Source organism: Mugil cephalus, chromosome 4 (genome assembly GCF_022458985.1).
Source record: "Mugil cephalus isolate CIBA_MC_2020 chromosome 4, CIBA_Mcephalus_1.1, whole genome shotgun sequence".
Taxonomy (NCBI): Eukaryota; Metazoa; Chordata; class Actinopteri; order Mugiliformes; family Mugilidae; genus Mugil; species Mugil cephalus.
In genome coordinates, this window is record NC_061773.1 from 2,137,831 (window position 1) to 2,165,780 (window position 27,950).

The window sequence follows — 27,950 nt, forward strand, 5'->3', positions numbered from 1 at the left end:
GATTACATTCCTTTCCCCCTTCCATTTGTCTCCCTCCCCTCTCTTCTCTTTGGCCGCCTCTCCTTTTACAGTAATGGAATACTTTATTGATATTCTGGGAGTCTGGGGCAGAGCCATGACTCTGCAGTTATTCTATCCTTTGAAAATGCTCTATATCCAGTAATCCCTGTTAGAGTATGAGTGGTCAGATGTTTGAGTTTGAGTTTTTTTTGGTCCAGGTATGAACCAGTTAGTTGACATAGCCCTGACACTCACAGATGACACAGGTCACAGACAACCAGCTTCAAAAGACTTATTTTTCATCTTTTACATGTTGAATTTGATGCATCTGAATCATTTAATATTGTGATGCACAGTATAACTAAGCAATTAATGCTTAATGATACTTCTCTAACCCTAACCCTAATGCTAAGAGTCAAAAAAGAAGCTAGAAATAAGTCATATTTGAATAAAAATATATGAATGAAATGTAAAGTGAAAAAAATAAATCAAAAAAAAGAATAAGGGCTGGCAACTAAAAAGTTATGACACACCACTTGACCTTTTCTTTAAATAAGAGAACAATCTACACACATCAAGGCTTTCACAATTTTCTGTGTCATTACAGAGTTTTAGATATTTAGATATGTGCAGTGACAAGGGTAAATGAAAAGTCAAACATGAGCGTAGGCTGTAGTTTGTGAGGCAACATCTTCAAATCCTTCTGCAGTCTTTACAGTGTGTGTGTGTGTGTGTGTGTGTGTGTGTGTGTGTGTGTGTGTGTGTAAGGTCATTTTAATTGTGCCTGCAGACAGTGGTACCAATCCAGCATAAAGTTGACGTAATACAGAGCATGCTCTGTGCTGACTGGGTGTGGCACTTTCTTTCCTTTGTGTCCCCACTGATGCTTGGTACCTGCGATAGAGACATATTCGTGCAAGCTTTTGTGTACATTTTATAATACACGACCACTTTTTCTGTCAAATTAATTTCTGGTTTAAACACACACACACAGATTATTACGTGTCAATCTATAACCTTCATTCACACTCTGCAGCATTTTTATGACTAAATGTAATTTGGGCTTTCCTCTTAGATCGTCTGCAGCACACTGTAGTAAAAATCCTTTTTTTTTTCTTATTTCTTGTCTTGTGTCATTCACAAATGTGGTTTTTCTGTCTTGATCTGTATGGCATCTATGGTCAGGTCTGGCTCACTGTGTAACAAATGGCCTGCTTGACTTAGCTCTGTAATCTAATCAACCTGCTTTATTGTGGAGAACTCGCTCTCCTCTCTTTCCCTCCCCCTCTGTCTCGCTCTCTCTGCTCATCTCACTTTCGATGGTTTTTCCAGATCCAGCTCCGACCTGTCATTATGGCCCCTTTCAAAGTTTCCTATCAGCATTAAGAGCGCCGGCATTTCTACCCTCTAACAGCTTGTGTGTCAGGCACTAACACTCACGTACAAAAAAAGCGAACAACTGCCTTTGAGCTGGACTCTATCAGTAATACTAGCCGTCCAACCAGATGTTTCCATTAGCAATTGATCCCTCTGGTTCTCAAGGAATTCCCATGGGGGTCATAGATTCAATTTTTCTTTTCCAACACTGTCGGTGTAGAATATCTGTAAGCATTTCAAGACACTGAACTCAGTGTGTGTCGTGTTTCAAACCTAAACAGATGTTTAGATATCTCAGTCAAACAGGGGAAATAGGGAATAAACACACTGCTAAGATTTCTTTTCTTTTATGAAGGTGATGTGGGGTCCAACCTGACAAGGCTCATCTTACACAGCAGCATATTTACAGCTGTAATCTTATTTCATTCACCGATCATAATTTAACCACTCTCTGTGTGTGTAGGCTCTGGAAAATTCCATGCACACAAAAATGGGTGTCATTGCAAATAAACTTAGGATACGCTAATAGGACTGAATATCTGTTCTGGAAGTTCTGACATAAAGGTTGCAGCGAAACAATAGTGTAATTATGTTTTAAATTGTGTTTAAGTTGATAATGAAAGTGAGATGTTGCATATCAACTTTGACTGACCCTGTAATACCCCTAAATATCAGTAGAATTTGGTGTCAGTTAAGACAGGGGAACTCGTAAAACTAACCTAAATTTACACAGAATGGGCATTACATTATGACCACCTTCCTAATGTGTAGATCTGCCCTGTGCCTCCAAAACATTTGTGACCCATCAAAGAATGGACATGGGCCTTCTGGGGGTGCCCAAATCATTTTTTGACTTACTGTTACAATATCAATAAAAATACCAACGTGGTTGCTAAAAAATGTGTTTTTTCTTGTTTTCCAAAAACATTCAAATATGACTTGGGCAATTAGAATTATAATTATAATTACAAAACATCTATTTGACCTACAATGGTGTAATTGTAATAACCGGTATGCTATTAGGCTAATGGTATAAATAACTGAGATATGTTAAACATGTTATTATCAATGCAAAGATCTGAAGAAATATTGTATGATATGTGTTTTGTGTGAAGGCATGAACTGGTTATTACCCTGGATATGCTGAAGCAGTTCTTGTTTCTACATCCTCCTCATCACAGCGCTGAGGACAGATGAAGGAAACTGCATCCCTATAAAGATCTGTTCCTAGGGAGTGGTGAGCAATAAAGAGACGTTCAGATCAATCAGAGCTGTCCAGCTGCCTGGGTGGTGTCACAGACTCATCTCTAGTTTCACTGTGCAGATAAAAATTAGAAAAATACATACAATCTGACAAAGAAAAAAAACCCAGTAACCTTTGTATCTTTTTATGTGAGCTTGGTGGTATTTTCTAACAGGAATGGGAAACTGGAACATGTGGCGAGGATGCAGTGACCTATTAAAAGCTACAGGCCTGTCAGTGCTGAGACAAGGGATCATCTGTGGAAAACGATGACCTCCCTGAAGGGCTATTGTGCCTCGGCTGCAGAGCATTGTCAGGAGGGAGCGGAGATGGCTGAGTAGCACAGGCTACATACGACCAAGAGACACGTTAATGGTTGAGAGTGATTGATGGCCATGTGTTTGGTATTTACTGTAATGGAGAGCTGCAGCGTGACACAATCTCATGCATGTAAGCATTGTGGAGTGGTGCATGCATGAACGATGCAATGAATGATCAAGTTTTCCTCTTGATTTCTCAACATGTTGAGGTGAGAATTGTTGCACCTGTTTTTATCTTTTTTCTTATGTTCACACAATTGTATGAAGACATTAATACAACAATTATTGGTAAAAACAAAAAAAGAAATGAAGCAGAGACTTTCTTAAAGACAGAATGATTTATAACCAGAAGACATGTCATCAAAACCCATATTTCCCTTTACTTCCTTATCACTCCACATCCTCTTTTGTTCCTGCCATGTAGCCTTAGCTCCTTCCATTAAAGATTTGCTGCACTGACGTCAGTTTTTTTCCTGCACTGCAGTGTGTCATATGATGCGAATGTTACTATCAGTTTAATGCACGAGTGTAGTCATAATCATAATCATTATTATGATCAGAGAAGACGCGCATTAACCTTAGTGTGCTTACAACCACACATCAGTTGCCCTGTGTACGTTTAGATTCACAACATGCTTGTAGGCAAGCCTTAATTTGCTGTAGTCCAGACAAATCATCTTGCATGACTGTGTTTTTGTGTAAGACACATTTTTGTGTGTGTTTTGTGTTGGTGGTTTGATCATTTACTCTGCATGTCAAACTATTATTTGGTTAATTGTAAATCTGTCTAAATTACTAGAAATCATCTTCTGTTGGTCTAAAAATTAATAAAGCGCTTTAGATGATGCTAATGAGATGGATCAAAAATGATGAACAAAATCTTAAATTGTAATTAGACAATTAATTCTGTCATGACAGAATTAATTACCTGAATTAATTAATTATCTGGATAATCTTTTTTCCCCATACGTCATTATTGCAGTTTCACTGTGCGGTTTGCTACATTTCCTTGTGATTACTTAAATTTATTGCTAATTATCAACAGGTTGATCATTGGTTCGCTCTTTTACAAACCTACTTCTCATCCTGTCCAACTCAGAATCTGAATCTTATGATACATAATAAATGCAATACTTAAAACACATTTGTCTGGTCATTTTCAAAGCAGGACTGTTCCTTGTAACAGATTTACAGTAGCTAATGTTATTTGAGATCTATTTCCTTTAACCCTGCACTGAAAAATCTAACTGTATCTGAGCTAAGCTTAACTGTCTATATCCTGCACATTAATATCGCTGACATCCTTAGTTCAACTTACAGCTTCTTCAAGTCATGCTACAGTAAATCTACCGAGCAGCCTTAACATTATGACTGTCTGATCATAATCAGTTGTTGAATAAATAACACAGATTATTTCATTATCATGGTACTTCAGTGGGTGGGATATATCATCTTTAGTTTCATCAGCTCGTTGAGGAATTAACAGAAATGTGTGAAATGAAAAGAAACATATCACAGTGATAAAATACCATTTTATTTGTTTCAGTTTAACAAACATGATAGTGTTCTGTTACGATTTAAATGACATTATCAAGAAATTGAACAATATGTGTTAACACTGATTTTCCAATTGCTTCAGTATAAGTAGGCCACAAATAGGAGAATATGTTACGGCTTCTCTAAAGCCGTGTTAATACAAATGTTATAGGTCAAAATAAATACCTCTACAAATGTGTTTTTTGTTTTTGTTTTTTTAAATGACACACATAACTCCTGATTTCAATGTGGTTTCTCCTTCACTTATCTGGTTCTGGCTTATTGGCTTGGAGTTACAGTATTGCTACCCACAGTATTATGCGTAGAAAGCCAATATGTTAGCAGATGAAGTAAAGGTGGAGTGCATAAATCTTCATGACGATGATGGTTTTCACACAATCCTTCCCTGAAGCAGTGGACGGCTTTCACCTGGTGACTGTCGGCTCAGCAGGTTCCACAACAGCAAAGGCACCGATGTTACTGCTGAGCTGCCTCCACTGCTGGAGTCGTTTCTCAGTGGCTGGTACTGCTTGAACCGCCTGTTTACAAATGTGACACAGGTGAGACAGGTGAGGAGACCTCACTTATGACAAAGTGACAAAGTTATCAGTTCCAGTGGCATTAATTAAACTTCTATAGCGAAAAATAACATGCGTGACAAAAATATGTGTGGTCGATAAAAACACTTTTATTAGTGTTTAAATGTCTTAATGGTCTTGGGCCTTCTTATCTGTCTGACTTGCTTTTACCGTATCAACCCTTGCGAACCCTGAGGTCCTCCAGCACCGGGCTTTTAACAATACCACAAGTTAGATCTAGGACACACGGGGAGGCAGCATTTAGTTATTATGGCCCCCGACTGTGGAACAGCCTGGCAGAGAACCTCAGGGCCACAGAGACTGTTGATACTTTTAAAAAGAGGCTCAAGACTCATCTCTTTAATGAGGCTTTTACATGATTTTATTTATTTGTTTACCAGTGTTGATTTACTGTTGATTATACATTTTTCCTGGTCCCTTCAAATTTGTTTTGATTGTGAGTGCACTGACTCGACGGCATAGCTTACAGTTAAAAGTAAGTTAACATTTGATATTCATGCTTTACAACATTAGGAATAAAATACAAAACAGAGAATAGTTACTGATCCTAAGAATGAGGGATGGCTGGTATAAATGGGCTAACAGGGCTAAGTCCTCCCAAGATATGACAAAATTATTTTTTTTAAATAACTTACAGATTGTTTTAAGTTTTCATGAAACTAATGGTAGCAACACCACCAAAAAGTCAAAAGAAAAATCTCTACATGGGCAGATTTTTCATTCTCAAATAACATTACCTACTTTTTCATTCATTTAATTCTTATAAGTGATTGACAGGTGTCGGGCCCCTTTATCATTTGGTAAATCCAGTCAGCCCTCTGGTCATTGGTCAAAAGTGCTGCTGGTGTCAGAGTGGGAGGAGGAGCAAGAAGTTCATCTTTGGTGGCGTTAGCATGAAAGAGGTGGATTACTTGATATCTAATCTATTTTCCTCAATGTCTTTGGAGGAAAAGTTGGAAGTAAAGATACTGGAATTGTGTCGGGCAAACGATGTTCATATAACTTAAAGGGATAAACGACAAATTCGTAAGTTTTGTGTTTCTTGGTTTGAAAGAAATGAGTGGTTAACAGCAAGTGTAGCCTGTTTTTTGGAGCAGATACTACAGCATGGACACAACAAGGCATTGTGCATTTGAAACATTTGGCGGACAAAATTAGAGAACATCAAAACAGCGCAAATCACATCGGAAACAGCATCAAGCTGTTCATGTTATGGAAAGGCTTATTTAGCATTGCTGAATGCTTAGCGATGCTGGCTGCCACATGGGACATGGGTTCAATACACACTCAAAATAGATTTTTTCCCCCCATAGTGCGTTGTTGGTTGTTATAGTTTCAGTAAGCCAATATTCTCACCTAAAGCTACATAATTGAAGGTATTTAATTTTTATTAATATTTCCTAGAAGTTGCACTTTTTTATTTTGCATAATTTGTATAGGTATGTGTACCTGTAATTGATGTAACTGTGTGTATTGTAGGTTCCTTTTGCTGCTGTGTTATTAACTATCTGCTGTGTTTCACCACCAGGACCACTGATACCCAATGAGACCAGAACAAATTAGTTTTCATAAATGCTCCATCATTATTTGTAACTTTGTGCCTTTGTCCATATCTTACTTTCATAAATAAACTCACCTGTACATCAAACCAATGCAACAGATGACACAGGCGAGAACCATAACACCGAGCACTGTAGCAGCAGTTCCAGCTGGGGAACCCCCCGAGGCTGAAATAGAAGCACATTATACCAATAATTACAAAACAATTATCTATCTCTAAGCTATCTAAACTATCAATAAAGTTATTTTAGTGGTATTAATTCATTTTTTTTTTATTCACTCACCCACTGTCACACTGACTCTAGCACTTGCCATGGCAAGGCTGACATCATTAGTCAGGGAGACATTGAGGCAGAAAGTGCCGGTGTCATTGAAGAACTGACGAAGGATCATCTGACAGTCTGGAGAGGGTGTGGCTGCGCTACAGATAGTTTGTACCGGTGTGATACAGTCAGCGTCAGAGATGACAGTGCACACCTCGCTTGGCAAACTACAGGAAGGAGAGTAAGGATGAAAAGATGTTATTAAATAATTAAAAGGAAAACAACCCCAATGCCTATGTGTTACTTTCATAAATACAAATGAGAAAATTATATTAAACTATATACGACAAATAATCGATAATCAAAATAGTGTATTATAAGAACAGTATATCTATTAATGGTTAGTAATACTGTCTTTATATGTTGATTTATTCTCTATATATCTTTTCTGCATGGGAGTTTGCAACACTTCCTAATAAAGTGACTTTTGTGTTGTATATCTGTGTTTATATAACACAGGTTTTTGTAAATTAGACTCCAAATGTTTCAAAATCAATAAAGGGCTGGGTCAGTTTTAAGTCAGTCGGAGTTTGTTATGACTGTTATGACAACAAGAAGTTTAATTGATGAATAGTTAAGAAGCTTGTGCACTTTATGAATGTTATTACTCACCTTCCCTGACATGTAATGGTGACATCCACAGCATTCTGATCCAACTCAGTGGCCATTGCTACAACATTGGACATCTGTACGATCTCGACACTTTCTATTCCCTCTGCAGGTTTGAAAGACGATGACAGAGATAATATGATTAAACCACATTGTTTCTGTTGAATAGAATAGAATAGAATAGAATAGAATAGAATAGAATAGAATAGAATAGAATAAAGCATATTGGCATAGGCTAAAGTATAATGAATGCTGATGGACGTACGGATAACATCTACAGATGTGGCGAGAGAGCCATAACGGTACACTGTACAGTCAGCAGTCAGCTCTGGTGCTTGTCTTTTGGCCAGAACAAGGGCAACCTGTGCTGGCTCTGCCTCCACTTCAACTTGAACTTCACCCTCGGCTGGAGCAACCTCTTCTTCACCTGCTAGTGGAGCCGGTGAAACAAGAGAAATTTTTATTTTAATACTTTTGCTGGGATTTGTTGTGATTTGATGTACATTTGTGGTGAAGGTTCACCTGCAGCAGCTACAGTAGCAGCAACTTCATTCTCAGTTTCCAGGACTTCAGCCTCAGCATCTGCTACAGCATCAGCTAGTGCCTCCTCCTCCACTACTGTGGCCTCAGTGGCAGCAGCAGCTACAATGTTATCCACAGGAGCTTCTGTTTCAGCTTGGACAGCGCCTGTGGCAGCAGCAGTGGCCTCGGCAGTTTCAACAGCAGCTTCAACAGCAGCTTCAGCGCCAGCAGTCACATCAGCATCTTGCTCTACGGCTTCATCTGCCACAGGAGCAACAGTGGCAGCGACCTCAACTGCTACTTCTCCTCCCTCTGCAGCAGGGGCAACTGAAGCAGCGGCATCAATCACAGGCACATTTTCTACAGTTACATCTGTCACAACTGCGGTATCATCTGCAGCAGCTGCTTCAGCATCTACTGCAGTATCATCTGCAGCAGCTGCTTCAGCATCTACTGCGGTATCATCTGCTGCAGCTGCTTCAGCATCTGCTGGCTCTTCAGCTGCTGGTGCGACCGCGGCGTCGGTGGCCTCCTCTACTGCCGCAGCAACTGTCTCCTCAGCAGCAACATCTGCTTCTGCAGCAGGAACAGCAGTGTCAGCAGGTTCTTCTCCAGTGGGAACAGCGGCCGCATCAGCTTCTGCAGGGGCCACTGAAGCCACCGCTGCCGCCTCTGTGTCGGCATCAACGACTGTTTCTGCATCATCTGTGTTCGCGACTGCATCAGCTGGCTGCACGGAAGCAGCGAGTGGAGTGGCATCAGAAGCTGGAACGTCCAGAGCAATTGCATCTCCTCCCTCAGCTGGTGCAGCTGGGATGGCTGCAGGGGTGGCTGGTACCACAACTACTGCTGGAGCAGCAGAGGCATCCATAGGAACAACTGAAAGAAAAGTGTGAATCTGCTGAGCAAACATTATAAGTATATAAACTAAAAAAAAAATAAAAAACAAGCACTTAGTTTAAAATCTCACCAGCAGTGGGGTTTCCACAGCCATTGGGGATGCTGGCCATCAGGACAACCTGTGGTTTGAACGTCCCAACTGCCAGGTATGTGTGTGTGACAGTGAGATCTCTGGAGATCAGCGTTCCACTGTTGTCACCGAAGTCCCAGCTGAAGCTGATCTCTGCGTTGTTCAGGTACTGGCTGGGATCGTGGAGCTTGATGCTAAAAGCGATGGCTCGGTTCTGGATGAAGTTCTGGTCGTCCTGGTTTACATCATTGACTTGGGCGAGCGATACGGTGAATGGAACCTGGTCTGATGACGGAGCAGAGAGGATGTAGGGATGTTAAAAAGAGAGCTGCTTAACATGTCATGTGGAAATACAAAATAAGGAAATGTGGGGTGGGTCACCTGTGATGGTGAACACTGTGGAGGCATAACCAAGGGGGATGAACTTGTCTTTGCCACGGCAGTGATAGATGACAACCTCCATGTTGTAGGAGCCCAGGGGCACATTGTCTGTACCGATGGTGAGTGAGGAGGATGGTCCATCTGCCACCTGCCAGTAACGCCCTTAGATACAGTAACATTATGGTTATTTATCGTGGCCTTGAAATTTTGTGAAATTTAGTTCAAGACAACCATACTTTAGATTACTTCACTGCTATTGCTCACTGTGAAATGACAAAGATGACGCTAGGCTTAGGTGTGACTTCTTTTACTGTTATTTATTTACTGAATAAAAAATCACAGATGTTTTTTCTTTAAGTTTCTTGAAGCCCAGCCTGAGTGTCGTTTTTGAGATGATGTGGTCATTGTTTCAGCCTGAATCTAAAATTCAGAGATATTGTCAGTGAGATGATTTGGGAAAATGTTAAGAAAGAGACTTTTCATGAGCAGTTTTACAGCCTTTTTTTTTTTTTTTTATGTCTGTACGGATGTTTGTGAACAGAGTTTTTTATGAGAATTGTCGATATAACAAAGTAATAATTGCATTTACAATATTTTTTCTTTCAACATAGCACCAGATTCTGAAGCCTGACAAATAACAGAACTCAAATTAACCTTAGTAAATGTGACAAATGGATCATTTGAATTTACCCCAGGTCTTCCACACAAACACGTAGTGGGGCTTCCTGTTCTGGGTCCTGGTGAAAGGTGTCCCATCAGGGAAGACTCCATTTGACCCAGTGTCTTGGTCTGGATACACAGCCTGACCTTCCTGATACTGCTGACCTGAAAAACACACGAAATATCAATTACAGCTACAGGTTCAGGTAGCTACAGCTACAACGGACATCTGGTAAATTTAAATAATAAAATAATAGTAAAAAATAACTTCAACTGTCTTTTTCTTTTTTATTATGATGAAAATCGGTGGTTCACAGGTTTTAAAGTGGTTTAAATGTCAACACATTATAAGCATAATAATATAATTGCTATATATATAAAAGTAATTTTTTGACTTACTGTTACAAAATCAATAAAAATACCAATATGCTTACTAAAAATATATATATTTTTTCCTCAAACGGTCAAATATGACTTAGGCAATTATGCTATTAGGCTAACGATAAGGAGTCTCTTAAACTACTATATGGAATGAATCTTGGAGTGACAACAATTGCAATGTAGAGATAATTCTGCTTATTAAAGTTACTTTTGTTGCCATGTCTGCTGAATCTGCTAACTTCTATATATATATAAAACCTGCCGCAATGTTACTGGACATGTGGTCTTACCATCCACGGTGCAGTTTTGGGCCCAGACCACCTGTCCATCAGGGAGCACTGTCTGATTTGGTGGGAAGTTCAGATTAATGTTGAAGGTTGCTCTTGCTCCAGTCAGGGTGGGTGCGTCGTTCTTTAGGTCAAAGGTCACTTCACCACCTTAAAGCAATATTTAACATCATTAGATAGAGAAAGAATTAAACAGCATCTTGGTTTTTAGAAACAAATGAAATAATAATGGGCCTCACCAGACCAACAGTTTCTGAACCTCGCGTCTCCGTCTCTCCACACCGGATACATCCTGGAGTTCCATGATCGATAACGTGTAAACTGACTTCTTTGCTCTGCAGGAATATTGCATGTCAGTCTCTGAAATTATCCCTGCTAATAGGGCATCTAGTAAATACTACTGCTACTACTACTACTACTATCACTACTACTACTAATAATAATAATATTTGTGGGTGCCTTTCAGAGTCAATGTCACCTTAAATAAAACATCATAAGAATAAAACGTACAATGTATTATAAATATACAAATAAAAGCAGATTTAAAGAGTTCATAGAAATGAAATAAAAGGGAAACAGGTGAAACTGTTTTAAAAGGATGAGTTTTGAGTCTGGATCTGAAGCCTGTGGTGGTGCAACACGCTGGGTGGCTGGCGAGGATCGGAGAGTACGTGAGGGTGAGGATAACTGGAGAAGTTCAGACAGATATGATGGTGAAGCACCTTGAAGTTACGAAGCAGGACCTTCTACTGCTGCTACCACTGAAAAACTGAGGTGATGTGGCCCATGGAGGGAGTTTGGGGCACGATACGAGTTGCAGCAGTTTGTGAGCAGTGGAAGTTTATGGAGACATTTAGAGGGCAGAACAAAAATAACAGAGTTACAGTAGCTGATACGTGAGGTGACGAGGGTGTGGACTGGAATGGCGCTGGTGGTGTGTAATGAGGGATGGGCAAAGTCGATTAATGTTGTTGACGTTGTTGTTGTAGATAAAGTGTCGTTGAGGATGACACCCAGACTTAACCGGAGGGGTCTGGTGGAGTTATCGGTGTTTTGTGAGTGTCTTTGGCTACAGAGGACTTAGAGAGGACTTCTGTTGTAGAGCTGCTCATTTGTAAGAAGCTGCAGGAGAATGTTTCTTAGTTGTATTCAAATAAATTAGTAGGATTTTAGAAATATTAACCATTTTTTGTGAGCTTATGTGAAGGAATCCATGTTTTTTTTTTTTAAGTTGACAGGGGTGAGGAGTGTGAGGGTTCTTGGCGGTGGGAGTCACACGACCTGCAATCCCCCTCAATCCCTTTCATGTGACTCTCAGCTGAGCATCAGTAATCCCAGTGAGAGGAATGAGGGCTCCCAGACGCCGGCTTTGTTCCCCAGCTAGTGATGTGTGTGTGTGTGTGTGTGTGTGTGTGAGGGAGAGAGATCTTTTTTGAGATGTTATCATGTAAACTACAACCTCTGTTACAAGACTGAGGATTTTTTTCTTTTTAATTTCCTAAATGAAAATTACAATTTAAACCAAAGTACACACCATGGACAGATAAGTCTCTTAATAAGAAATAGTTTCTAAAAGTTTACACATCTGTCTTTCCTCCTTTCAAGAGAGTTTCAGGTTTGAAACAAGCGTTAAATGGCTTTTCAATTTGTTGTCCAAACTCAAAGATGTAAGCCTGTAATCGATTGGAAATGTGTGGATTTAAATTAGTCACAGTCTTCACAGTTAATCGCTTCCTCTATGTTAGTACAAATCATGTATAAGGTAAACTTTTAAGAAACTATCTGGGCACATATTCAGCTTTAACTTTCTTTTTAATGCCTGACATTGAGGTCGAATAATTTTATTTTGCAGATTTCCTTTTTTCTTATTTTGTATTTAAGAGCGGTGGATTTGATAGAAAGTTTCAATTTACACAAAATTTACACAAAATTACAAAAAGATTTCAGTAAAGTCAAAGTAGCTCAACTGATGCTTTTTTATGGGAAAAAATAAACTAAAACTACACTCTTGCTTTTTATCTTCTTTTTAGATGTACTCACTTGCGTGGGCCAAGCTGAAAGCCGCGACGAGCAGCAGCAGAGTCCTCATCCTGGGTTGCCTTGTCTGTCTCCTCTCCGTGCCCCGATCCTCACCCTGCTGTCCTGAACCCCAACACAACTCACCGCAGAGACTTAACGGATGTCTCCTCACTCCCTTTAAGAGGGCCTTGGACATGAATTACCATAAAATTTCTTCTCACCTCTGACATCATTGGGAGCTTGCAGACTAGCACCACCCCCTTCAACAACATTAAGTACAGTTTGGTTCACATTCTTTTTAACATTACACCTGAGGTAATGATTAATGGGAACAGCTTTTTCTTTTTTCTTTTTTAACTGGTGAGCCATATTTAATATTAATTGATTCCTTTTTCATTCTGCATGTCAATATTTTAAATGCAATATCTCCAAAACTGTACAGTAACACAAAAGAAATAACAGATAGAGGGAGTGTTAATAATTTAAATTAAGACAAAGTGACGGAGATTCTCAATAAGTGCATTACTGGAAACCCAATAAGTACCTTCTTTACGTCATAAATGAAAATGTTAGCCCGCTTTGGGATGGAGAGCACTGAGAACTGCGCTCAAAGCTCAAGTCATGCCAATGTTTGACATATGCCCTCACAGCTATGTGTGCATGTGCATCACAAGATGAGTGTGGACCAGGCAAATCAATAGCATCCTTTTATTTCCTCCACCATTCCTGAGCATCCGCCTGTTCACCTCAGGCTGCTGCAGCGACGCAGATGCACCCGTGCTCGGCCTCAGAGACAGATCCTCCTTCATTAGGCCAAAGTTTCATTCTCACGAGGATGAGGAATACATTTAATGTTTAACGACTGCAACCACTTTTCCATTTTACGTGGCATGTTTCACTGCTGTATAAATGTGTTTGTACTGGTTTCTAACTACAGTGTTTTGCTCATTTTTACTCTTTTCTCTGCAAATGTAAGTTGAAAGAAGAACTGTGTATGTGTAGCATCGTCAGTAGATGGACGAAGAAACGAAACATCCTCATTAATTATTTATGATATTCTGGTTTAAAAACTGTATTCTACAAGGTTGGAAAGGTTTAAAAATATTAAAATCAACAAGAAATCTTTTACAGACTCATATATTATTTGTATATAAACCTCATAGAATATATAAATTAACAATTAATGGAAATAGGAAGTCACCATATTTACTGTAAACTTATAAATATTTATAATGGTTGAGGGTTTATTTTACTGGCACTTTAATTTTCTGTTTTTATTGTAAGTATTAATCTCTTTTTGTTTTTGATTATGACATCGGTTCATTAAATTAATTATAATCAGCAGAACATTTTTCTGAGATCTTATGACAGCTGATTAGTAGTTTTCCCAGAGATGTTGTCTCATGCCTGTGAGACTGATCACGACTACATGTGACCTCTCATGTGCTCACAACAGACTTCAGGAGGGAAATAAATCCTCCCACAGAACACCTGACTTAACATACCGCAAAGAGGTATGAGTTAGCTCCAATCCTCATTTGTCTTTACATTTTATTATCTTAATTTGGGGATTTTCTGGAATTAAAAGAGCTTGAAGAGAAACCATGTAAAATCATCATAAATCTGCTCTCTTTCCAGGAATATTCCTGGATGTTATGTGTTGCATCTTCAGAAACTTCTTCAAATATAATTAACAATTGCATTTTTAGCTGCTGACAATTTAACTGTGAAAAATGCAAAGAAATAAAAACAGAAAACACTCTCACACGAGCACTCTCTTTTCAGGCACTGGTACTAAATGAGGATTTAGCATTGACCAAGAGCCAGATCAATAAGGCCATCTGGTTCGTGAAAAGCCAGCACAAGATCAGACCAGACAGTCAAATAAGTTCACACAGGAAGCACGCAGGAATGGTCATTGGGTGTATTCACAATGCCAATTAGTTCTATGTGTTCATCATTTGATTTCTTCATTATTACAAATACAAAAAACATAAGATTTGAATAAAACAGAAACACAAAGCAGAGCCTTAGGTTATATAAGACCTTCAGAGGAAAAGAAATCCACATCAGAGTGATAATTCAGGGAGAACAAGAAAAAACCTAGGGAGCATGGAGGAGGCATTCAAAAGCAGTTGGATATATCACTTTGCTATATAAATCACAATCGCCAAACTAACCAGCTTTGGAGCAACCAATTTAAACTGACATATTGCTACAGACGTGATGAAATCAGATGTAACTGGGACATAGAATACCACATATAAATTTGCTGGGAACAGAGGTGTCAGGCCTGTGGGTGTTGATCATGTGCCCTAGTGGTATAAAGGCTTTGTAAGTGTGTTAAGAGCAACAGGGGATGTTTCTCCATGCGGCAGGGGACACGTAATGATTTCTAAACAGTCCCAGTTCAAACACAGATCAATACAGAGCCTTTAAAAATCACATATTGGTATTGGCACAGCAGAAAAAAAGTGAGATGTTGAAAATAACAATAATGATTTCTGTATTCTTTGTGTTCAAATGACTCCAGTGCCGCTGAGCTTTGAGTGATGTGGCCTAGACGTCCTTAAATCCTGCTTTTTTTTTTTTTTTTTTTTTAACATTCAAATCATTCCTGTTTTTTCACTGTTTATCCCCAAACTCTGTGGCAGACTAAAAGACCCAGTTTGTGTCCCCCACTGTCCCCAGTTTGATCCCACCTGGGGGCATTTGTTACCTAATTTCAACAGAGGGGGCGCTTAAACAGGAACCCAGCAGGTCCTCTTTGCCTCAGGGCCCATTGAGTGTTGGATGAATCCATTTTGGTGACCAGAGGGAAACACAAGTGAAACCTTAGTTAAATAGACCTTTTCCACAGATGTTTTTTAACTGTTAAATGAACCTTACTGCACCTTGTTGCAGTAATTGCTGGAGCAGTGGGATCATTAATGTCATTAGTTACACTTGTTTTTACAAATCAAAATGTCCAATGTGAAAAATGTCAGTGAAATGGTTGACTTAAGATTAACAAGGGAAAAAAATAGTTTGTACAAGTTACTGGTGGACTTTCAAAAGAGGACTGAGTGACTGAAATAAAAACAGAAAATCTGAAAAGTAAATGATCATGTTACACTTACTTCCCCTAGATAGCACTAGTCATTCTCCATTAGTTTCTACAGTAGACAGATGTAGTCCATTAATATGACATTCACCAGAATGCCAAACAGCATGATCTGTGTGAAAGAAGTCGGTGAAATAAATAAAACAGCGATTCTTTATGCATTTAAAGATCTTATTCAGATTTGTAAAACAGCTTTAAAGGCTCTAGTGTTTCTCTGGATTGTGTGGCCACATGATGTAGGAAGATTAGTGATCCATGGATTTAAAATATACAAGTATACATCTATTCATATATAAATTGTTTGCCATGTTATGTGGCTTTCTCCTTGTATGCAGCATTTTGTCACAACTGTATCATTATTTTTTCCAGAGCTCTAAAATGCTTAAACAGGAAACCAGCAGGTCCTGTTTGCCTCAGGGCCCAGTGTTTGATGTGTTTGATGAATCCATTTTGGTGACCAGAGGGAAACATAAGTGAAACCTTAGTTAAATAGACTTTTTCCACAGATGTTTTTAACTGTTACATTTGGCACCACAACTCTAAACAGTTGTGGTACATATTGATTTGCATGTCACAGAATACTGAGAGCATTGCGTTAGAAATGCCCTTTATAGTTTCTCCTTTTCAGATTAATGTTGTGCTTTTATCCTCACCATGATGTGAATATAACCCTTTGTTTATGTCTTTTTTTAAGTGGTATAAGAGTGTTGCTTACATAAAACTTATCTTTCAATTTAATGACTGTAAAAACAAATGATTGTGCTTTTATTGACGTGAATTCGTGTTAGCAAATTATAAATATTTATTCATTCTCTATAGGGTAGAGTGGGGGAAGGAGAAGCATGTAGATGTGTGGTATTTTTATTTTTATTTATTTATTTATTTTTTTTACAGTCGTCTGTAATATCTGTTTAGTCACAGTAAATCTGTCTCAGGCTAAGAAAACACTGTATTTCGTTTTTCGTTTTTTCAAATGATGCTGCGGGAAAAAGTGAGTTGGATCCCTTGAGGTGAATTAAACCTTAACGCACACTGAGGTACAAGTTCATTTACGCAAAAAAATAAAAATATTCTACACATTAATAAGGTAGGAGATACAGCAGAAAGAACGACTTTACAATAGTTTATATATATATATATATATACATATATACATATATATATATATATATATATATATATATATATATATATACACATACATATATATATATATATACATACATATATATATATATATACATACATATATATATATATATATATATATTATATATGTATATATATATATATATATGTATATATGTATATATATATATATATATATATATATATATATATACATATATATATATATATATATATATATATACATATATAATATATATATATAATATATATAATAATATATATATATATATATATATATATATATATACATAATATATATATATATACTAATATATATATATATATATACAACTATATATATATATATATAATATATATATATAAATATATACATACATATATATATATATATATATACATATATATATATATATATATATATATATATATATATAATATATTATATATATATATATATATATATATATATATATTAGAGGTTGGTAGAAAGAGTGTCCTCGTTGACTTTACTAAAAAAAATATTAAATAGTACTAATAACTCAAACTTTGGGACATGTTCTGTCAGTTCTTTCGAACGTTCATTACGTATAACGTCATCGCCGTTCGACCATGTGACTTGCGAGGGGTTGTTTGTTCATTGCCCCTTTCTTATCCCGACAGTACGCGACTCCATCTCCAGATTTTCGCTCGCATCTGTTCGCAACAAAACTAAGAATAAGTACTGACGTTATATTTAAGATGCGTTTTATCAATTTAACAATAAAAGGTTCGAGGTTTTCCACAGGGTATGCTGCTCGTTAGGAAATTGCAAAATACAAAACAAGATAACACCGGAAATAATCGGTGAGTGTTGATGACAAAAACGAACGTCCCCGTCACAACGCGGGAAACGCTGTTGTGTTGGTTCAGTGTTTTCTACAGCAGAGTATCCGCCAGGCTAATCCACATATTAACCGACACTATCATTACCAGGGTCTACAGGGGACAGTTTCCTCTGTTTATATCTACTTTACTCTGACCTGACAGAGACCTCGTCCCCGGCCCTTGGCGTGTCCGGACCGCGTCAGAAGAAGCCAGAGGAGCCGCTATTTATGCGTCGGTCGACGTCTGAGCAGTTAGCTCCGACACAAAGAGAGGGCTCTCACTAACCAGCTGAACATCCACCAAAGCTGCCCTTACGTTTAAAACAATACGATGGATGCGTTTCAGAAGGTGGAGAAGATAGGGGAAGGGACGTACGGCGTGGTGTACAAAGCCAAGAACAAAGTGACGGGAGAAACTGTCGCCCTGAAGAAAATCAGACTGGACACGTAAGTTAACGTCCACAGCGAGACGCTAAGCTAACGAAGCTAACGGCAACTTGGCACTGCTGTACATTTATGAAACCATTTTACCCGCAGCGTTGGTCCGTCAGGGCGCCTTGCCATCTGCTACAACCACACTAAAAGCTGCACAATAATAATAATAACTTTTTAAATTGCTTTATTTATACAATATACTAGTATTTATACAGATGTATGTAATGTCAGTATACAATCCGAACAAACAAAGGTAGATGTCACAAATTTGAGGTAAATCTGAGGGCCATTTAACAAATTATTGCAGAAAAAATTATAACCTTTATTTAACCAAGTTTCCCATTGAGATCCAAGGTCTCTTTTGCAAGAGAGACCTGGCCAAGAATGGCAGCACAAAAAGTTTCATCACATAATTACATTGATCCAATACATGTATATACAAATAACAATGCATTTTCAAAATTAGTTAAGATTTTGCAAGATTAGTCAAACATTTGGACTCAAATAAAACATTTACCAGACTTTGGAGTTTGAGCTCTGATTGCAAGATGCTCCATGTATTCAGAGCAGAAACTCAAAAGCTTTCTTCCCCATTTCTGTTCGGACCTTAGGAACAGTAAAATGATAAAAAAAAAAATCCTGGGAGCGGAGACTGTCGGCCCAATGGTTAATTATTACATTTTTTTTATTACATATCATTAAATAATGCTTATTTAAGGCAGCTCTAATTGTTGGTTGAGTGCAGGAATCATGCATGAGAACAATCAGTTTCCTTGACTTCAGCAGGTCAGCCTTTGTCCAGTGATTCCCTGACCTTTGTGTCAGAACACTGGAAGCAGGATCTCTAGTGTATGTGTCTTATCAGTCTCCTGTGTTCATAAGAGATGAGCAGTAGTCACTACTGGATAAAAAAACTTCTGGAAAGTAGTTGATTTAAATAAAAACAGAATAACATTACTTCTATTATTGATTGTTTCATTCAGGGAAACAGAGGGCGTACCAAGCACAGCCATCCGAGAAATCTCACTACTCAAAGAACTCAGTCACCCCAATATTGTCAAGTAAGTGTCCGATGTCATCACCTCATCTCACTCCTGCTCGCAAGATGCTTGTGTTACGACTTCTTTGTGTGAGTTTTGGGTCTGACCTGATATCGTGTTGCAGATTGCGGGACGTCATCCACACAGAGAACAAACTCTACCTTGTATTTGAGTTCCTTCATCAGGATCTGAAAAAGTTCATGGACTCCTCCTCAGTCACTGGTATCCCGCTGCCGCTGGTTAAGGTAATCATCTCGTGGAGATTTCTTCTGGTATCTTGATGCTCAGAATGAATGTGTTGCAGTTGTCTTGTGTTGACTCATGTGGACCTATATATTTTTTTTGTCTTTTTGTAGAGTTATCTTTTTCAATTGCTCCAAGGTCTGGCCTTCTGCCACTCTCACAGGGTTCTTCACAGAGACCTGAAGCCTCAAAACCTCCTCATCAACGCCCAGGGTGAGATCAAGCTGGCTGACTTCGGCCTGGCAAGAGCCTTCGGAGTACCTGTCCGCACGTACACGCATGAGGTAAGGTGTGCAGCTCTCCTGTTAGTAGTTAAATGATTTATACAAGCACATTTAAGGACAACAAATAGTTGATACACACATGCCATCAGAGTCCTAGCAAGCTTGTGTTAGGACTTCATCTAAAAAGCTTTTTAGCAGTTAATTTAACAAATTTCTCTTGCACCTTGTTTTCTTTATATTTTGTTCTTCATAGATTTTATATTTCTAATTTTTTAATTTTAGTATTGTTAGTAAGGGGGATTTATAAAGGAAGAATGATATGGTCTAAACTGCAGTTTTTACTGTGCTATGCAAAAATAACACCTTGAATAGTTTTTTTTTTTTTTTTTTTTTTATACCACACATAGCAGCCTCGTGAACTCAGACTATACTTTATCTGAGTCTTAATGAGTTGTCTCACCAATCTAATCCAGCAGCACTTCAAGTGCAAAGTGGTCTTTTGCATGTGCGTGTCAATGCTTCTTTCATGACAAAAAATATTTTTCTCATCACAAACTTCCTCTTGTGATTTTTTTCAGGTGGTGACACTTTGGTACAGAGCACCGGAAATTCTCCTGGGATGCAAATACTACTCTACAGCTGTCGACATCTGGAGCCTTGGGTGCATCTTTGCAGAAATGGTATGGCACAGAGAATACTCTCTGTATGATGCTAATGAAACATGAAACATGAACATCTATGAACATCAAATTAAAGGTCATGCGTCTCTATCCACAGATCACCAGGAGGGCTTTATTTCCTGGTGACTCAGAGATAGATCAGTTATTCCGAATCTTTCGCACCTTGGGCACCCCCGATGAGACCGTCTGGCCTGGAGTCACATCAATGCCTGACTACAAACCATCTTTTCCCAAGTGGGCCCGACAGGAATTATCCAAAGTCGTGCCTCTTCTTGAGGAGGATGGAAGAGAACTGCTCGCAGTGAGAACCTTTTTATTACATTCCTATATTTAGAATGTGCATGTTTGTTTCTTAGGTAGCAGCACATCTTTAAAAAAGACTGGTTTCAAGCGGTTGGTGAATTGAACAAGGAAGTGTGAGATACTAGTGAATGTTTCACTGCATTAAGCATGTTCTCATCTATTTGTGTACTCAAAAAGAGAAACAACCTGTCAATTTTCCTTGGACTACTTTATTCAAGACAAAGAAGTAACAGACATTTTGGATGTATTTCTCCTTTTGTCTAACAGGAGATGCTGAATTACGATCCAAACAAACGTCTGTCGGCCAAGAACGCCCTTTTACATCGATTCTTCCGAGACGTCTCCATGCCACTTCCTCATCTGAGACTCTGAGTTCTTCAAAATATCAAGCTGCCTTAACGCCAGCCATATGAGAGCAATAAGCACAGCCTTGCCTAGCTTCATGTCCTTGGCTGAAATGGACAGAAAAAGTGGACACTACGGAAGACGACACCGGGTGTCTAAAACCAGCCGCTGAGAAGCTAGATCAGAGGGTTTTTTGCGGTTTCCTTCAGCCATAATGTTATAATTGTTGTGAGCGTTCAACTGTAATTTTCAAAATTATTATTTTGCATATTTATGTGCCACAACCATATCTGATGTAAATGTTATCTTTGACAGTATAGTTATGTGCTATAGTATATCCCAATCTCATTTCCATGTTATCTTATAGGGTGTCCTAATTGAAGTAGTCCATTCAGAAGAACATGTGGTCGAACAAGTTTGTGGGAAAGTGCAAATAACAAGAATGAGCAGGTGCGATGAAACTGTTGGAGCTAAAACAGTGTGGGATTGCAGCACTATTCTCTTAGGTTCACTTTTTATTTCAGTTGTATTCAATGTTGAGGTCCAAAATGTCTTGAAGTAATTTTAAAATGGCACCTTTTTGTTTTGATTTTTTTTTTTTTTTTTTTTTTTAATGTTTAATACTTGTTTAGGTTTGGATTCTTCTCCTAATAGAATTGGAGGATTCACAAGTTTGACTCATTGTAATTCAGATTTTACAGGATTTAATATGCTGTTGCATCTTTCTTACTCTGGATTTTGTCCGAATGCAATCAGCTATTTTTATAGATGTTTATTCACAGTTTGGAAAAAAATAAACATGCTTAAATAACTGTTACTGGTTTCATATTTTATTTACTCAGTCTTAGTTTTGATGTGCAGATTTCTTTATTTTGAAGATTGCATTGGCAAACTGTTAGGTCTGGAGTAAAACGTGCCAAATATTTTATGAAACCCAAATACAAGAGTCAGTCTCTCCTTATTCAATTCAGGTCACACTTCATTAATCTTAAGCGACTTGACTACAGGCCCACAGGCGCATTAAGGGGCAGGAATTTTTGTGTTATGCAGCTGAGTTATTAAAATAGAGGGTTGTTGTTCCGATAAGAGGTCATTTATCTCTTTATGCATTGAATGGAGATGATAAGGTTAATGGTTCAATATAATTCAGCAGTCACTCAACAGAGTGTGTCCGCCTGCAGAGTCTGAAGCCGGGCACAGACGCACCGTGGTCCTGTGAACCAGGTCTCCAAAGCACTTCTCATGACACACTCCCTCTGGGTCCGATCAAGTGCACACAGTCCATCCATTTCACCATTCATCCAAGACCCCGCGTTCCCCGTGAATACAGACGGCACCGCCTATACAATATTAGGAAGGTGGTCATAATGTTCTGCCTGATAGTAGTCTTCATCAGAGGTCTCCTTCATCCACCTGCTGCTCCACCAGCATTTAGAAATAAATGTTCATTCTTTACTCTCACTTGATCTCTCCTTGTTGAATTCAGTAAAGTGTTTTTAAGCTGATTTTTAGGCCTTAACTAAAAGTTAAGTGTTTAATAATTAAATATAAATATAATTCAAATAAACCAACAGACTTCCTGCTATATGAGTTTTTATTGGTCACGCCAGAAACAACACGTCAGTCAATACACATGGGTCACCTTCAAGTAAAGTGTTGCACTAGATAAAGAAGTATAACAGTGACTTAACACAGTACAACTATTTAAAATGCCAACACTGTGTGTGGCAAAGTAGAAAAAAAAATCCTATATATTGGGTTTAATATGTTTGTACATACTGTAGCTACACAGAAATCAACAGACTTTGTTTTGTTTAACAAGTGTGGTGTTTCTTATTAAGGTGAACTATCATAACAAACAATAATTTGAAGAAAATGTTATATTCAGGTATAAATTACTGAAAAGATTATTTTAGATATACAATTAAAGTAGTGGTGCAATCTGCTGAATTCATTTTATTTAGCAAAAAGTACTGGAGTATACACTAAAAGGAGAGAGTGCTAGCCAGCTAGCAGTTTCTTTCCAAGATTCATTGCAGATCTAAGCTTCCGTACTGTAGTGAGATACTATAGTTGGATGTAGATGTTTTTTGGAGATGACAGTTGTTGGTTTTTATGCAGATGAGAAAAGAAGATTGTTAAATCAATAAAGCTGAATAATTCAGGACTTTTAACTTTATCTTTTGAACCAAACTTTTTCTCTTTACAGATCTGACAAGTTGGATGCTGCACATACTTTTACTTTGCAAACTTCATAAAGCGACTGCACAAATTAAAGTATGCAACTATGAGCAGTGGGAAGAAAAAATAAGCTTCAATAAATGTGATTTCTATGGGAATCAACACACTATTCAATGTGCTCAGCAAGGCTGTGAATATTTCTGTTGTAGAAAAACAAAAATGTGTCAAAGGAAGTATAAAATGGACAGATTTTGACAGTGTGATCAAAACAAGTGGTCTTAGAGTCATTTAAAAGTATGAGTGTTGCTTATTTGCATACCCTTTATGTGAACAAAAAAAAGGAGTAGTCAGAACAACCACCAGGTTAGTACAGTAAATGATTCCAGTCCAGGAGATAGAGAAATGATTGACGACAGAAGTGCAGCGTAGTCGTATTGGAAATAAAGGTTTTGGGCTGTCGTTAGATTGTGCTTTAGACATTGGACGTCACATTAAGGACCAGTATTTGTTTCGTAACTGGCTCCTATACTACAAATCACAAACTCTTAAAGCTGACAAAATCGATTTTAATCTATGAGCAATGCACGTGATGTGATGTATAATGTGAAATATGTTGATTGACATGCTTCAAAATAGGCATTCATTGCTTCCTATTGATTTACACAGTGCATAGAAAGGTCATGATGACAAACTCATACAGCGCGATTGAGTCGTACATTGCAGCACAGTCACAGTATTGATTTCTCAGAGTTCTTATGTAATTGTTGTGTCTGGACTCAAATCACTTCTAATAATGAAACTGGTTGACGGAAAGTTCAAGTAAGTTTTAAGAATCAAAGGGTGAGAAAACATTTTAAATCCTGCACTATCTGATTTGAAATGATCAGCAGTAAGGGGACATTTGTAGTTTAGGAGCTAAAACATTTCAAAGTACTGGCATGCCTAAGTTATAGTTTAGCTCAAATTTCTAGTTTCTTTTTCATTACGAGCTTGTAGAGGATCTGGTAGCCATCATCCCAGGCATAGAGCAGCTTCTCCTTAGGGTTGTACTTCAGACTGGAGTGAGATCCGTAGCGTTTTGGAAAGTAAACCAGTGGTGCTTCCTCGTTGGTCACCATGCCGTTGACGTCAAACACACACTGCACCCGTGAGCGTCCGGGCTGCTTGGTGTTGTAAACCACATACAGAGTCCCGCAGATGACAAAGGCTGCCTCAGCGTTCTCCCTCGGACAGTTTGTGTCCCACATCTGCTCAATGTCGACCGAGCTGCCGTCCAGCTTGGCCAGAGAGATGTACCTCTCGTTCTGCCGCGTGGCGTAGATGACCCACAGGCCTTCCTCGTCCACAGCCAGGTCCATCACTGTCTCTGGGTTCAGCCCGTACACAGGGACGTGATCCTGCGCTGGGAACACCGCACTGTCCGTCACAGAGTTGTTCCTGGTGTCATATTTAACCACCGTTATGTCTTCGGCCTGATTCACGTAGTAAACGTGGCTGTTGAAGACCACGTGTCCCATGCCTCGCCAGGCAGACGGCAGCTTCACATTTGTGGAGAGAGACATTCCTGGCGAGCGGGTGAAGTCTTGCACAGAGGCAAACTCATTGAAGGTGTCTTCATCTGTCCCGTTGAAAATGTAGACCTTCCCTGAGACTCTGCTGGTGTCTTTGGTCCACATGCCCTTTTGCCCTCCAACTCTCTTCAGGATCTTCATGGCTTTTATTGTGGAGATCATGTCGCTGCAGTCTGAAATTAGACCGGCACAGATGTTACATGACAGATGGCCCTCCTCCAACATCCTCTTCAACATGTCAGAGATATTTTTAACGGAAGCTTCTTTGTGGATTTCCGTTAGATTTGGCATGTACGTACACTCATGGTGCCAAGAGGATGAATCCTTCTGGCACCAAACTGTCACTTAACCAGTGAACTATCTCAGCATCTATTAGATCAGTTGATGCAGACATTGCTGTTGCTGTTGTGTTTGGTCGTGTCCAAACCCAAAAGACTAACTAAAGATGTTGGGGATCCTGTCATTTGAAAGCCTTGACTACTACTGGATTCAACTTTAAGTTTATTTGTCCAGTTGTTTGGTTTATGACTACAAATCTGTGAAAGCCTCTTGTCTTTAGTGGTAATAGAGATGCAGAAAAGTGTTGCCTGTGTAGTTTAAAAACAGATTGAAAGCAGTATTGGTGAGTCTCACTGATCCACTGGGTGAAAAACTGACCTCATTATTTTAGGACATAACTAAAAAGAATTAAAAAAAAATACTTATCTTCTCTAGTAACATGTAGGCTTGTAGTCTACCATCACAAACATTGTGATACATTGTGTTCATTGTAACAAATACTTCATATCTCACCTGACAGCTTTAAATATTTGGTCCTCTGCTTCTCCTTCACCTGAGTCACCTGCTGCTCTATGAGCTTGTCGTCCACGTCCACGCATGGCTGAGCCCCATTCTGTGTCTCCAGGTAGTCCAGTTCCCGCTCGACCCGGTCCACCCTGGTCCCCACGCCATCAAGATTCATTCTCAGTGTCTCTTTTTCCTTGTCCAGGTTCTCCAGCTGGGACACCATCTGCTGCTTCAGCTCCCGCAGGTCCGAGGCATAGCGGGTGGTTTGTTCCTGCCACAGAGAGATCCTGTCCTGTTTTTAAGAATAGTCATTAGTTGCATTTGAGTCAAACACAAGCACAGATGGTCAGACATGCCCCCATCTTGTCTGTGATTTACAGTGTCTAATACACAGATGTGTGATTTACAGTGAATATACAGTTGAAGACATATATTTTTTGAAAAATGACAGATATATTTATCCTTTTGTCTACTTATAAAACCATAATACAGTCAAAGTTAGATGATGAATATGGGTTTTAAGTATAGACAGCTTTAATATATCGGAAACACTGAACAAATCAACAAAATTGTAGATAAATATGTTTCAGAGGAAAATTTGTAGAGGATCCTTTTACTGGAAATGACTGCCTGCTAGACATAAACCCACAGACATCACTAAAGACTGGGGTTTCCTCCTTTGTGATGCCTTGCCAGGCCTTTACCACAGCTGTTTGCACGTGGGTCTTTCTGCCTTTGGTTTTGAGTTCAGAAAATCAGATGCAGCTGGATTGAGCTGAGATCAGGAGACTGACTTGACCATTGCAGTATATTCCATGTCTTTATCATCAGAAACGAAGCATTCACGGCACATTTTGGATCATTATTCATGTGCACAGCTGAGCACTGGCCAAATCAGATTTGTCTGAATCTAAACAGAAATTATGATGGAATTGATGTATTGTTCTTTTTATAGTCTTCTTCTAAGATTTTACATTGTTGCATTTGGGTGGATGGCAAAAGAAGGATTTCACTGTGCAGGGAAACAGGTTTCTATACTGTGCATGTGACAATAAACTCTTTGAATCTAGAATCTCTAATTATCTGACTATTGCTCTGATTTGTTTTGTTTTTCCAGACAAAGGATGGCCGGTTTCACTTGAATTGACTGCTCCTACCAAGTGCCTCTTAAAATCAGCTCCAGGTGATGAAAGAAGAATTCAACACTTGTTAATGAAACAGACTTTGAATTAAACATCCAGTTACCATGGTTCATTGAAAGAAAGGTGCGCTGCATCTCAAAGAATTTATGTAACTACCTTAAATGAAGGAGTCTTCACTTTCAGACCACGGTCATTATATAACTAAAACTTAAATATGTTTTCCAGCGTAAATAGCTAAAACTACCAAAGGAAATTATGTCAGCATCCAATAATATGTACTGAACTGTAAATGGGTTTTTTAAAGTCCTCTAGGCCATAATCTTCCGTTCTTTTCAGTCTCAGTAAGTACACTCCAACATGAAACCATAATAAGGTGGAAACCCATCCTTCAAACAACCAGGTTCAGCCCACTCATGGCAAACATGCATGTAATCTGCTCAAATGTCTCACAGCAAAATGCTGAATGCTGCCAGCTTAGCTCTCTAGCAGACACTGACCTCTGACCTTGCAGCGGAGAAAGGAAATGAAAAGAGATCGTCTTATGCAGGTGACCAATAAACGTCAAGCTTAGAGAGCAACGAAGGGACCGGAGGACGGGGATTATGTAATAAGAAAGTAGCCATAATATTAAACAGAATTATGATTCAAAAATGAACATCCACTAAATACATTTTTCTTTTTTTTAAATGATGTAGCAGTCCATATGCTGAAGTGTTTCACATATTCATATCATAACGACTGCTTTGTAACTCATAACCAACGCAGGAAGCACATAGTGCCCGTACATTTGAAAAGCTGCATTTTCCAGTATTTGCCCACATCTGCATTCCATTGGCTTTTGTCCCTGGAAGTTTCCTTTCAGAGGTACTCTGGAGCCAAGGGCTCGGCAGGGAGGTGAAGGGAGTCTTACCTCAATAGCAAGCAGCCTCCGCTCCAAGTAGTCAATCAATGCTTGGTGTTGAGCTCTGGCGACGCAGGCCAAAGTAACCAAGAGAACAAGTCCTCTCATTTTGTGTCAGATCGCTCTCTTTCAGCTCCCGTAAAATCCTGACTGGGGTTCAGTGAGAGTGTGCGGAGTAGATTCCCAGAGGTGGG

General features: G+C 38.7%; 3 protein-coding genes across 4 annotated transcripts; 1 reads left to right on the forward strand and 2 right to left on the reverse strand.

Annotated features, from left to right (window-relative positions):
- Window positions 1-4,452: 4,452 nt before the first annotated feature.
- Window positions 4,453-12,975, reverse strand: pmela (premelanosome protein a). Of its 2 annotated transcripts, none has more exons than XM_047582234.1 (12): window positions 12,809-12,975; window positions 11,008-11,103; window positions 10,772-10,918; window positions 10,131-10,265; window positions 9,441-9,602; window positions 9,060-9,344; window positions 8,090-8,968; window positions 7,833-7,994; window positions 7,571-7,673; window positions 6,920-7,125; window positions 6,712-6,802; window positions 4,453-5,015 (listed from the first exon to the last, which is right to left on the reverse strand). In XM_047582234.1, the coding sequence occupies exons 1-12, from the start codon at window positions 12,855-12,857 to the stop codon at window positions 4,868-4,870; spliced, it is 2,463 nt and encodes an 820-aa protein (XP_047438190.1). In that variant the 5' UTR covers window positions 12,858-12,975; the 3' UTR covers window positions 4,453-4,867. The 2 variants fall into 2 exon arrangements, with proteins under 2 accessions (XP_047438190.1, XP_047438188.1); XM_047582232.1 differs by having other exon boundaries at window positions 7,833-7,997.
- A 4,719-nt stretch (window positions 12,976-17,694) lies between these two features.
- Window positions 17,695-21,987, forward strand: cdk2 (cyclin-dependent kinase 2). Its single transcript, XM_047582236.1, has 8 exons — window positions 17,695-17,885; window positions 18,015-18,352; window positions 19,324-19,401; window positions 19,505-19,625; window positions 19,737-19,907; window positions 20,426-20,527; window positions 20,625-20,828; window positions 21,098-21,987. The coding sequence occupies exons 2-8, from the start codon at window positions 18,237-18,239 to the stop codon at window positions 21,200-21,202; spliced, it is 897 nt and encodes a 298-aa protein (XP_047438192.1). The 5' UTR covers window positions 17,695-17,885; window positions 18,015-18,236; the 3' UTR covers window positions 21,203-21,987.
- olfml3b (olfactomedin-like 3b) lies at window positions 21,765-27,945 on the reverse strand. Its single transcript, XM_047582235.1, has 3 exons — window positions 27,766-27,945; window positions 25,720-26,005; window positions 21,765-25,100 (listed from the first exon to the last, which is right to left on the reverse strand). The coding sequence occupies exons 1-3, from the start codon at window positions 27,862-27,864 to the stop codon at window positions 24,316-24,318; spliced, it is 1,170 nt and encodes a 389-aa protein (XP_047438191.1). The 5' UTR covers window positions 27,865-27,945; the 3' UTR covers window positions 21,765-24,315.
- Between the last annotated feature and the right edge of the window lie 5 nt (window positions 27,946-27,950).